The following is a 13,190-nucleotide window of genomic DNA, read 5'->3' as shown; positions in this document are numbered from 1 at the left end:
GGTCAGCCACTGGTGGAGTGTCTGACTTGATTCCTGCCCTTATGCCAGTAGTTGCCCCAGTTGGACCAGGCCATCTTATCTAATACACCAAAAAACAAAAGACAAAAAAACAGTGAACCAATGAAAAACCAGTTTGGATTTCTAAAGTGTACGCCTACCAGTCTGTAAATTAACTGAATGACTTATCGTTCCAGACAATCAAGGCTGTTTTTGGCATGACCCTGAGTGAAAACCACTTCTATTAAAACGTGGGGGTGTCTCATGTTGTGCAGTCAAACCACTGTCCTCATTTTCCAGAGAAGTGATTTGTAAGACTGGGGTTGGGGATGTAAGCCAGGGGAGTGGGTGTGTTTGTGTGTGGAGGGGAGGTTGGAGTGGTTGGTATAAAACCAAGGCAGGGGAGGAAAGGCTAAAACTATGCTGGAACCATGTTTGCTTGAGGTCGACTGATACTGAGAGAGAGAGAGAGAGACAGAGAGAGAAGAGAGAATATCCGTCGTACCTGAGGAGCTGCAGAGATTAAACAATGCTGTGGTCTCTGGTGCTGACCTGTGTCCTGTGCATGGGAGGACATGTGACAGAAGGACAGCGAGGTGAGACAAACTCTTTACATTGTGCCATTGTTGTTTGTTGATTCAGCATAAAACTGCATAGAAACTATTCATTACTATTAAAACACTAGATTTGACCACACAAGAGAGTTTACACAAAAATCTGAGAGCATTGTTCAAATTAATCAAAATGATGGTACATTTTTGTTCACAAAAATATATAAATATTTAATTTTCTTAAACAGTGACCTCAATATGTAACCATGTATTTGACTTATTGAGGTATAAAGACTCTGAGGACTCTGGGGTTTGAGCTATTCCCTGCAAAGCTTTGAGCACATAAATTTATTTGCCCACAATGAGGAAAAACAATCACCATGAACTTTCTGTTGTGAAGGAGGAGGGGGGGAAAAAACTCCCACCAACCTTTCTATTAATGGTGGGAGAGATTTATTTCCAGTATCTTTTTCTCTCTGCTGTGGAATTCATTCAGTAAACAGAGTTTCTGTTAATGAGAACAACACATTTCCTGTGCTTCACACTGGGGAGGTTTCTGCCCTGGTGCAGCTCCTCTGGGAGACGAGGTGGTGTCTGGGGTGATTGAAGGGGGGATGTTCGGGGTCTTTGGGTCAATTAGTACAAGCAGTATGGTCCATCAGGACCTGACTACACCTGAACACATGTAGGCACAATCTGGTTGGAGGTTTATGAATCTGGCATCCACATGCTCTCTAAACTGTGAATATCTGCAGTTATTTTCCCATTTTCATGGAATTTAAGAGAAAAGTCAAAGTGGGTATTTTAAATATTTTTATAATGACTATGTATAATGAAAGAATAATATGTTTTAAATATGACAGTTCTTTAATTTAACAAACAACAAAGACACTTTAGCTTTATAATAACTACACACTACTGTATTATGCGTTAGTGAAACATTTTCACACTAAATTTCACAGTACTCAGACACTGAAATAAAATGGCAGCAAATAAACAGTACAGTGAAGACAGAGGCAAAATTTTCCTTGATTTTCTATGAATTTGAATGTTTTGCATCTGTTTCTTTGACATGTTAAAACACAGCCTAACAGGAGCACAATATAAGTATCAACCTAACTAAGAATGCATTTGTTGTTTATGAATTGAATCTTTAATTTGTTTTTTGTTTTTTTCGATCTATGAAATAATATGAATCATGATACGAATGAATGAATGAATTCCTGATTGATTGATTGATTGATTGATTGATTGATTGATTGATTGACTGATGATTGTTTGATGATGAATTCCTGATACTATGTACATGATGGAAAATAAACTAAAAAAACGAATTTCTTACACAGTGTTTGTGTTGCTCTTCAGTTTCATGGTCTCTTCAGCCTCTCTCTGCTTTGTGGGAAGGTTATTATCAGAGAGTTGACAGATGGTTTAAGTTTCATAATCTTCATTGAAAATCCAGATCATTCTCAGACCCTGGACTCTGACTCTGACACACTGTAAAAACACAGGGATGTCCACAGCGTTTGGTTCCTGTAAGGATGCTCGCTCGCAGCACGAAGAACTTACATAACTTAAGAGAAAATCTTGAATCGCTTCATATCTGGGAAATGAGTTCTCCTGTGATCCTGTGATCAGAAACCTCTCTGATTCCAGTGAATCAGTGGGCGGTGGATATACATGAGGCCTGTGGTGGCTGAGGATTGTCAATGCACGTCATGTTGTACAGCAGGACACATTTGTTGTAATGTAAGTGTCCAGCCAACAACCTCAGCATCCACAGAAAAAAAGCTGATGTGGCGCTAAGAGCTCAAAAGAGGCATCTGGAACAAAGTTTTACATCAGTTTGCTTTGGCATAAGATCAAATCTTGTAAATGTGTTTACTCACAGGAGTGCTTCTGTCTACTGTGCAAACAGCCCCGACATTCACTATTTGGACGGTTACACTTGTGAACTGCAGTCTTGGCCTTTCTGGTTTTGAGGATTCTCATCTAAATGACAACACTCAGACAGTCAATTCATGAGTGGGCTCTTCTGTCTATGAACCCGTTGAAACAACTCACATCTGACTAAGAAACATTTAGCACCTATAGTAAGAGTCTAGTCCCCTTTTGACTTCTTGACCCTCGCAGCTGGGGCACTGTGTGAAAAGAGTTACATCTCACACAGTTATTCCTGTATAAATCATTTAGATGACTGACATTAAAGCCAAGGATTGTCATTTTAATGCAGCATCCATTATTTGATTTCAAAATAAAGTGCCTGAACAACAAAAATGCGTAACTTTCCAAATACAGTATCAACAGGACCTGCTCTATCTTCTCATCTTCTATCATAGCTCATATTTCCATCCGTTTTGTTTTTGTTCTGTTTGTGGTGATCTTGGATATTCAGCACTTTTAATGTCAGTTTATGTGTAGACTGGTTCACGTAGAGGGTAACTCAGCTGTATTTCAATATGAATAGTTGTGTAAATCACATGTGTTTTTCTAAATGCAGATGGAGAAATTATCAGTCAGATAAAAATGACCAACCTTGCGCTGGCTGAGATCAAAGAGCTTCTGAAACAACAGGTAAAAAAAATTACCTTCACTCACTCACACACCTGGTGCACACCTGGTGCATAAAAATGTTTTACTCATCACTGATAAGCAAATTTATAAATTACATACTAATGAGTATGCGTTACAAACTAAGAATTCAGTATTTCTTAATGCTTAACTAATACTTAATAGTGTGTACTTATTGTGTTACCATAAAATGAAATAAATCTGATGTATTTCATAAATTCATCACAATTAAGTCCAAATAGCTTCAAAAATGTTATATGATGAAATGAGCAATTTGTACGATTTCTGTTACTACTCTGCCACTCTGTGCCAGAAAGTGATAATGGATTGATCCATTTTCTTTTCCAGATAAAAGAGATAGTGTTTCTGAAGAACACTGTGATGGAGTGTGAGGCCTGTGGTGAGTTGACCTCTCAGAAACACTGAAAATGTTATTCATGTCTGAAAATATGCCATTTGATGTTGAAATTACTAATCATAACAAAAGCTAATATCCACAACTTTTATCGCTTTTTAAACTGTAATTGGATTAAATATTTCATACATGTAAGAATGTTATCAGCATAGAATGCAATATTAATGTGATGGAAAGTCTGTATCATCACACAGTATAAAGCTGAGTAACTTAGACAACATACAGAGATAAGATCTTATTAAATGAATCATCGCTGCATTTAAACTGGCGACGATTGTGTGCACTTTCCTCAGGGATGGGGGGGATGCAGCCTCGTCCCTCCTGTGTGCCCAACCCGTGCCCCCCAGGAGTGAAGTGCATGGAGACAGCTGAGGGTGTGAAGTGCGGACCCTGTCCGGACGGTATGGAGGGAAATGGTACCCACTGCACTGACGTGGACGAGGTACACAACGAAACGTTGAGAGAAGAACCTAGTTTGTTTGTGTTACTGTGAATGGCCTGTTAAAACAAAAATGCATTGATGTTGTGATTGATACACTTGAAAACAATTGATCATCATCTGTGTTAACTGGTGTATCAGAGCCAGGAATTGATCGCTGTGTTTCGGTGTCTCTTTTGTTGGCAGTGTACAGTGATGCCCTGTCACATGGGAGTGCGCTGCATCAACACCGCCCCTGGTTTCCGCTGCGGCTCCTGCCCTGCAGGATACACTGGGCCCCAGGTCCAGGGCGTTGGCCTGGCCTACGCCATTGCCAACAAACAGGTCAGCAACGGTGAACACACACATGCAAACACACTCACAGACGGTCACAGGTTAAAAAATATACTGGACATGGACATTATTTCTTGAGAATGTGAACACATAGAATAAAATCACTCCAATGGCTGTGAAGAAAGACAGAAGGTCTGTGAGTGACATCATCATGCTAATCAATCAGCGTCGACAGTTGAAGAGCATGTTAGCCTCTCACTTACTTCGTCTGTCCCTCCTTGCTGTTTTTAGAGACCCGACAAATCTTTAATGATCAATGTGTGACTCCTGATGTTAAGGTTGTTAATGTTGACAGAGATTACGTCCCATCACCGACTTGAAGCAAGGTCTTTTCGAATTTGTAAAGCAGTCCTGCATTTGGAGAATGAAATCATCAGTAGTATAATTGAATCCTTTAGTCTCTGTGTTTAATTTTTAGAGCTAAGATAGAATCCATCAACTTTTTAGACTACCTCTCATCACATCAGGGGCATGTCCAGACATTTTTGATAGGGGTGGCCCAAGTGGGGCACTGACCTATGGTGGGGTGGCAGGACCCAGTTTTGTCTGCAAAACTCATAACACTGCAAGAAAAACTAGACCTACAAGTCAAAACACATGAGCGGCAACATACAATTGTGATAGAAAACCTCAATGTTTATTCTTGAAAAAAAGAAAACTTGACAAAAGCCAGTATAAAACAATGTACCAAATGCCTCTGACTGGGCATATACCCCATCACAGTTTCCTCCCTGAACATGCCACTGCCTCCCATTGGCAATGGATGCCATACATGCCATACACCAAATTGTCTTTGTCTCACATGCGTTTTTTTGGGATCTGGTCACCCTAACTGGTAATAGTGCTATTACTAGCACTGTTTAATCATTTAAACATTTAAAAAAATGTTTTACTAGGTGGGAAATAATACATGAAAAGGAGGATGAAGACTGAGTTCATCACCTGCAGTAGTATTTATATCTTTAATTATACATTTTAAGAAAAAATGTGTGGAAAAAAATAAAGATGCTGCATTGTAACTGAACTTAAAACTGGAAACGTTTTTTTTCCCTCCTATTATCAGACTGTGGTAATTCTGGAAGGAAACGTCCAGGCGACATTTCCCCTCTCTACCTCTACCTATTTGTCTTGTTCACCAGCACCTTTCTTCATCCATCAGCAGCGCCTCCCCTCTCTCCTCCGTGCATACAGCATGTCAAACAGAGAGCGCTGGACTGTTTCAGCACCACTTCATCCTGACATAGGAGACTGCCTTCACTTTCTTTCCTCTTTTGCTGATCTTGACGTAGAGGCCCATTAAAGTCACTGGACATCACTCTCTGTCTGTTTGTCCCATCAAGGTGTGCAAGGACATCAATGAGTGCGAGGGCCCCAACAACGGAGGCTGTGTGGAGAACTCGGCTTGTATGAACACACCTGTGAGTATAAACTCTGGAAACCTGTCAAGCTTGAGGGAAACCAGCTGGAAAAATTGCGTTGTATAACGTTTTTATACAGGAGAAAAGTTTAAGACATTGTGGCGATGTCTTCACAACCTGATGCTTGGCCAGTGTCGGTTCAGTCACAATCCAATCCAATCCAATTTTATTTATATAGCACGATTTAAACAAACACAATGTTTCCAAAGTGCTGCACAGCAAGATAAAAATACAAAAAGTAACACAACAGAAGCACAATAAAACAATGGACACAATAAGATCAAATAAAATAGGATAAAACAGAGGCAGAGTCCAGTCATCGGGCAGGAATCAGGAATGTGTAGGTGGGAGGCATGAGTTTTGTACCTCTGTGTATCATCAGGGCTCGTTCAGGTGCGGCCCCTGTAAGCCGGGCTACATCGGAGATCAGCGACGTGGCTGCAAGCCCGAGAGAGCCTGTGGGAACGGTCAACCCAACCCCTGCCACGCCAGCGCTGAGTGCATCGTACATCGAGAGGGGGCCATCGAGTGTCAGGTGAACAAATTAAACCATTCGACTTCTTTTCCCGTTTTGTGAATCCTACAAAATGGACCAAATAGGCAAGCAGAGCTTTAAATAGCCGGGTTTGTACAAATCTGAAAATCGTACCATGAAGTTGTTTAAAGATTTTTGACCCAACTCTTTGAAATATAAAACTTTCTGGACTCGTGCCAAAGATTGTGCAATCGCAGGCCTGTTGGAAGACTTAGTGCAGCGTACAACAGGTCCAATGAAAACAGTCTGTACAGTCCATAAAACACTTTCCATCCGCACAGTGTGGAGTCGGATGGGCTGGCAACGGCTACCTCTGTGGTCCTGACATTGACATTGATGGTGTCCCTGATGAGAAACTGGAGTGCCCTGAGAGGAGCTGCAGCAAGGTGAGCCTCCTCAGAAATGTAGTCATCTGCAAAGAAAAGGACATGCTGGATTTGGTTGACTGTATGTGGAGTCTATGTGTATGAAGTTAACTTTTGTAAATACTTCGTCATAGACTGAAAAATCCTTTTTTAAGGCCAATGTTTTGGGTTTGAATTACAACAGAAACAATATGCAGATAATCATCGGACACTGGAATTCTAGACAATAATTATCCTATTATTTTTAGCAGCTCTTGCATTGAAACACTTACTTGCTTTTTGTTTTCCTGTCTAGTTATAAAATTGAGCACATTTCTTTCCAGGATAATTGTCTCACGGTTCCCAACTCTGGTCAAGAGGATGCGGACAAAGACGGAGCTGGTGATGCCTGTGATGAAGATGCAGATGGGGACGGGATCCTCAACATGCAGGTTCATGCATAAGAGACCGATTTAAATCAGTCATTTAAAGTCAATTAAAAGAGATATACATTTAAGAATGGCTTGTGTCCACACTGTGTCAAGTCACTCCACTCACAAAGACTAAAACAGCTTCTTCACAGGACAACTGTGTTCTGGTGCCCAACGTGGACCAGAGGAACATTGATGAGGATGACTTTGGTGATGCCTGCGACAACTGCCGTGCTGTGAAAAACAACGACCAAAAAGACACAGACGTTGATGAATTTGGTGACGAGTGTGATGAAGATATTGATGGGGATGGTTAGTATGCCATGTGGGTCATTTATGTATGCATGCATACGTTCATTTTAAGAGAGCACCACCTCAAAATGGACTAAAAGTGATTATATTATATATTTTTGATGTTTCATAGTGACATTTGCAGGTATTAAAGAGGCTTATGTTAAGGTTTGATTGTAACATTGATGAATAAAGCTACACAACATCAAGGTTGGACTTTTCACATACTTAAATCTCAGGAATCCCCAATAACCTGGACAACTGCAAAAGGGTTCCCAACACCGACCAGAAAGATCGAGATGGAGACAAAGTGGGAGACGCCTGCGACAGCTGTCCTTATGTTCCCAACCCTGACCAGGTCAGAACACTATCTTACATGATCACATGCATGTATGTGTGGTTTTATACTATACTATTTATACTACATACGGAAACTCAACATGTTATAGGTTTGTAAAAGTCATTCTAACTCAGATTGAAGCCCCTTTCAGTCAGTACAGAATATCACTGTAACTGGGAGACCAAAACTCCCATAGTGTTCCTCTATGACATCAAATATTCATGATGCATTAATGTGGCCAGATTTGATTGACAGTGAACTGTTAACATTTTGCAAAAAAAAACAACTGCCCCCAATTAAAACCACCTTGCACTCTTACTGTAAATATCATGCCCACAAAGACTCCATCGATCAATCATAAGCCATTTTTTAGGTTATTTAAGAGCGATAAACACAATGACTGGTGCGACAAGATCAATCTACACCTTCACGATTTAAAGTTTGATCGCCTTGCAGCTTCTTGCTCCGTTTTGTCAAAGGTCACACAGACCTAGTCCGTTTGATCTTAACAGTAACTCATATTAACTCTCTCTCAGATGGATGCGGATAACGACCTGATTGGAGACCCCTGTGACACTAATAAGGACAGGTACTTTGCTCCCTAATCAGTCCCATCGCAATTAAAATCAACATCTGCACATGTTAATAAAACCTCTCTCCTCTATCCAGTGACGGTGACGGTCACCAAGACTCTCGGGACAACTGCCCAGCGGTCATCAACAGCTCTCAGCTTGATACCGACAAAGATGGCAAAGGGGACGAGTGCGATGACGACGACGACAATGACGGCATCCCGGATCTGCTGCCACCTGGTCCTGATAACTGCCGTCTGATCCCCAACCCGCTGCAGGAAGACTCAGACGGTGGACAACACATTTTCATTTTCTAAGAGAACAAATAAAGAAAAAGTGTCCTTCACAAGGCATTCAACAACTTTTCTTTTTTTACTCCCCAGGTAATGGTGTTGGTAATGTGTGTGAGACGGATTTTGACAACGACACAATCGTCGACACGATCGATGTTTGTCCAGAAAATGCTGAAGTCACCCTCACTGACTTCAGGGAGTACCAGACTGTCGTTTTAGATCCAGAGGGAGACGCACAGATTGACCCCAACTGGGTGGTGCTGAACCAGGTTCAGTGACTCTTCAGTATTTGTTGAGTTCGAAAACACTTCTCAATGTGATTAAATTTATCTTAAATCCATGGTTTTCCTTTTGTTCATATAGGGAAGAGAGATTGTCCAGACGATGAACAGTGATCCTGGGTTGGCTGTTGGTAAGGGCATCATGTCTGTTTTTTGTAGGAATAGTTTGACATTTTTTATGTGCCCACAAATTCTGCTTTACACAAACTGTAGCTGATCCATGAAGATAACCAGCTATACTCGTGTGCAACATTTTTTTCCCACAGGTTACACTGCTTTCAGCGGCGTCGATTTCGAAGGGACGTTTCATGTAAACACGGTGACGGACGATGACTACGCAGGATTTATCTTTGGCTACCAGGACAGCTCCAGTTTCTACGTGGTGATGTGGAAGCAGGTGGAGCAGATCTACTGGCAGGCAAACCCATTCAGAGCCGTGGCAGAACCTGGCATCCAACTGAAGGTAGCTAGCTGCTCCGCCTAGAACAAAATAAATATTAAAGGAGACATATTATGCCCCCTTTCCACAAATTAAAATAGTTCCCCGGTGTCTTAAAGACATGTCTGTGACATGCTGTGGTCAAAATACCCCAAGGATCAAACATCACAGCATTCTTTTCATACTCAAACAGCCCTGTTCAGAACGGCTGGTTCCCTTTAAATGTAAATGAACCACTGCTCGCTCCGCCCCACCCCTTCTACTGGTCCCAGGTAAGGGTGGTATTATGCAAATTCAAATCCTAGTTACATCACTGGAAGACAACTGAGGGAACAGCTCGTAAAATCATATGGATTTCAACCTAGGGAGCCTGCAAATTACAGATTTTTTGGGTCAATTCTCACATTTTGGGGGCCGGAAGCCAAGCCAAACACCCAAATATATGTTAAAGAGCCTTCAAAAAGTTCTATTTCCATAATATGTACGATTTAACATAAGGAAATATTCACAGAGGATCAAGAGATCAGTTGATCCAGAGACTAAATAAGACTTTGTAATTTTTTGGTTTTGAAAAGGCCGTGAAGTCAAACACAGGTCCAGGCGAGAACCTGAGGAACGCCCTGTGGCATACCGGTGACACCAGTGACCAGGTGAAGCTCCTGTGGAAAGATGCTCGAAATGTTGGCTGGAAGGACAAGACTTCGTACCGCTGGTTCCTCCAACACCGGCCCGCTGACGGCTACATCAGGTACAGCAGATTTGACACAGTTAGCCTAGCTTAGCACAAAGAGTGGTAGCCTAGGTGGGACCAAGTACTTGTTACTACCAAAAGAGGGGGGAAATGGTCTTTCATACCTGCTGTTTGTTGGTGTGCAGAGTTCGTTTCTACGAGGGTACTCAGATGGTGGCGGACACAGGAGTTATCATCGATGCCACAATGAGAGGAGGCCGACTAGGAGTCTTCTGTTTCTCGCAGGAGAACATCATCTGGGCCAATCTGCGTTATCGCTGCAATGGTGCGTGACATTTACAGCTACATGTCATTGGTTTTGCATCTCAATAAGTTCAAAATTAATTTAAAATCAGCATTCATCTGATTTTCAGCATTTTATTTATCACGATTAGGCAACAGTTATTCTAAATATACTGTAGAAACAGGTCCTGTTTTAGAAGAAACTGATAAATTTGTGTGTCAACTTGTTTTCTACCTCCTGGAAAAAGCCAAATATAAATACACTGTGTAAATGTTGTGTTGTGCTCTTGTTGTGCACATGCCATATGAGGATGTTTTCCTTCTCCTTGTTGAGTATCTCTCCTTCGGCTGCTCAAACTGTGAACTAAACTGTGATTCCACTTCATGCTGCGTCTTGTTTCAGACACTCTTCCTGAGGACTTTGACACCTACAGAGCTCAGCAGGTTCAGCTGGTGTCCTGATGAGACGGGGGAACGAGCCCAGGGAATTCTGGGAACACTTTCCAGTGCACGACTGTGTCTCAGAAAGAAAATCACAGTAATGCAAAGGGGTAATGTGAAGTCCATTTCTGAAATCAAGATCACGACAGATTGACTGAGAAGAGGAAAGATGTACAAACTCCAGAGGAAACTAGTCATATAAAATGACCAGATAAACAGTTTTCCAAAGAAATTCCTGTTGAAACAAAATATCATCAACCATATTTTTTTTTATAACTTTAAATGTATACTTCCTAAAGGAAGAGCTATTGCAAAAAGTAAACTGTCACTATTGAATAAATGTGTTTTTTGGTAAATTATGAGTCGTATCTGTGGATGAATTTTAAGTCCAGCTTCAATCTGTGATGATGGGGTGACAGTGAATGTTTATAGATTATAATCTCTGTCAGCATTGAAGCAACTGTGAGATAAATGTTTCAAAGGTGACCATAGAAACTCATTCTATAAGGTTTGATGTGTTATTAAATATTAATGAATCCCTCTCCTATATTAGCTCTACAGACAACGTCAAACATTTGACTTTAAGTAACAGACGTGACTTTTTTCAAACTCAACAGCTTTTAGTGGAAATCAACATTCTGAACATTTCACAAGCATGCACATATCCAAAATAATCTTTTAAATTTTGCATTTTTGAAATACAGATTACAAAATAGAAACGATAGCAAAGACAATATACAACAGGATCGAAACATCATGCATTTCCACAGCAACACGCTGTGATGTTGTAAAATGACACCGGACAGTCTGTTTTTAGGATTTTTTTTTTCTTGCTTTTTTTAAATGAGCATTATTCTGCAAATCAAGACTATGTGCAGGGAAAAATCTTCCACATTCAATTTAATTGAAATTTTTCTTTCATCTTATAAACAAATGGTCACATAAGGAGATTCACATAGCAACAAATAAATAACTACAGATCAGTTACTACGACTTACAGGACAACAGTGATATAATGCTATTCTCACTATAAGCTTCACGTGGAACTTAAACTGTGTTTTTTTCCCCAGAGTCTTTAAGTCAGTGTAGAAAACCCTGTGTTATTAAAGGGATATTTCAGACCTAAAACACTCTGGGAACAAGCAGTAGATACCGAGCGGCAGCTCTTTACTTTTGATCTGGGGCTGAGGAGAAACCTTTAAACACAGGAGCCTGTTTGAGCTTCACTCATCTGCTTTTTCAGTTTGGGCCCAGATTTAGCATCACTGCTTTTTTTAAACACAGCATTAAAATGGACTGTGCTACCAAGTAAGGGGAGTCTTAAACTAAAAGAAGCAGATGAGCTGAAAGCAAGCAAGTTAATGGGACGTAGTAAAATAAACTTTGAGGTCATCCTCCCGTTGGAAAACGAACCTTCAAATTTTTGTTCGTCGGCCTGAGAAGTTTGTTTCCAATATTTTAGTGTTTAGCTTCAGACTCGCCTCATATTAGGAAAATCAAAGCACAGACTCAAAATGCAAATTCATGCTCTACATGTGAGAGGTAACCAAGACCAAGTTTCAGCTCAGATGATCAAAGGTTACATTTGTTACCTCCATTAACTGTCTTTGTTTTACGTTTTTCTAACTTTACCCAAAGTTGCATTAATATCTAAATGTACTTCTAACCTTCCAGCATCACGACGACATTGTTGACTTTGTGTGACAAGTGGAAACGGCCCCCATGTTAACACCCCTCTCACATATGTCATCGCTTTACATCTCATATCTAGCATCTCTTCCAGCAGCACACCACACTCTATGGACCAGATGTTTTTGGCAGCAAGGAACATCTGGTAGAGTGTGGTGTCCTGGAGAAGAGCTGTGCTACATGTCATAAATTTGATGGCATCGGCTTCATTTTTTAAAACACGCCACCTGCATTTAAGAGTTTGGATCATTTTCAGGAAGTGAGATTGTGTTGCAGCAACAAACAGTGCAGCTCTGAGGATGTGTGGCCAAGACGTCAAGACGCAGATTACAACTACGGCTGCACTGAGGCGAAACTAGTGTCGCTGTGTGAACCATTACCTGCTTAGACTCTATGTGGTTTTCGTATGGGGGACGGGGGGATGACCAACAGAGAAATACATTCGGAGCGCCGTTCTTTCCCAACACAAGAGCGCAAGCTGCACTGAAGTAAGCCCTTTCTAGTTTTGCATCTCCTAAAATCTTCACAGATAAAAAACCAAATAAAAAAAAAAACCCAAAAACAAGACAAGGCAAAATATAGTTTACAAAGGAAAATAGAGAGATCATCTTTTCTTTGACATGAAAATATCTCCGGAGTATACATCTGGTGTGAAACAGTCAGCATTCACATCGGGCAGAACAGTCCTTGCTCAAAAGCCAGGAGGTCACAAATAAAGTGCCAAGCAACTATTGGACTAAACATTGCACAAAAACATTTTTAAAAAAAAGAAAGAAAAAGAATACACCCAGTCCAGAGGCTGACATGATTGGCAACGACAACATAAAACAATCATAT

At 40.8% G+C, this 13,190-nt stretch overlaps 1 protein-coding gene across 1 annotated transcript; it reads left to right on the top strand.

The window, feature by feature from the left end:
- The first annotated feature begins 383 nt into the window (after positions 1 to 383).
- On the top strand, positions 384 to 10,779 carry comp (cartilage oligomeric matrix protein). Its single transcript, XM_085774676.1, has 19 exons — positions 384 to 593; positions 3,049 to 3,122; positions 3,468 to 3,519; positions 3,828 to 3,976; positions 4,160 to 4,297; positions 5,647 to 5,724; positions 6,107 to 6,259; positions 6,541 to 6,645; positions 6,948 to 7,055; positions 7,187 to 7,346; positions 7,565 to 7,683; positions 8,202 to 8,254; positions 8,335 to 8,528; positions 8,621 to 8,799; positions 8,894 to 8,942; positions 9,078 to 9,274; positions 9,826 to 9,998; positions 10,127 to 10,266; positions 10,627 to 10,779. Exons 1-19 carry the CDS (start codon positions 527 to 529, stop codon positions 10,683 to 10,685), a joined length of 2,247 nt encoding a protein of 748 aa, XP_085630802.1. The 5' UTR covers positions 384 to 526; the 3' UTR covers positions 10,686 to 10,779.
- The last annotated feature ends 2,411 nt before the right edge of the window (positions 10,780 to 13,190 follow it).

The sequence above is a fragment of the Trachurus japonicus genome, chromosome 4 (assembly GCF_045865225.1).
Source record: "Trachurus japonicus isolate A0001 chromosome 4, Traja_1.0".
Classification (NCBI taxonomy): Eukaryota; Metazoa; Chordata; class Actinopteri; order Carangiformes; family Carangidae; genus Trachurus; species Trachurus japonicus.
Note: the sequence above shows the minus strand (reverse complement) of the source record. Positions and strands in the feature narration are given on the sequence as shown.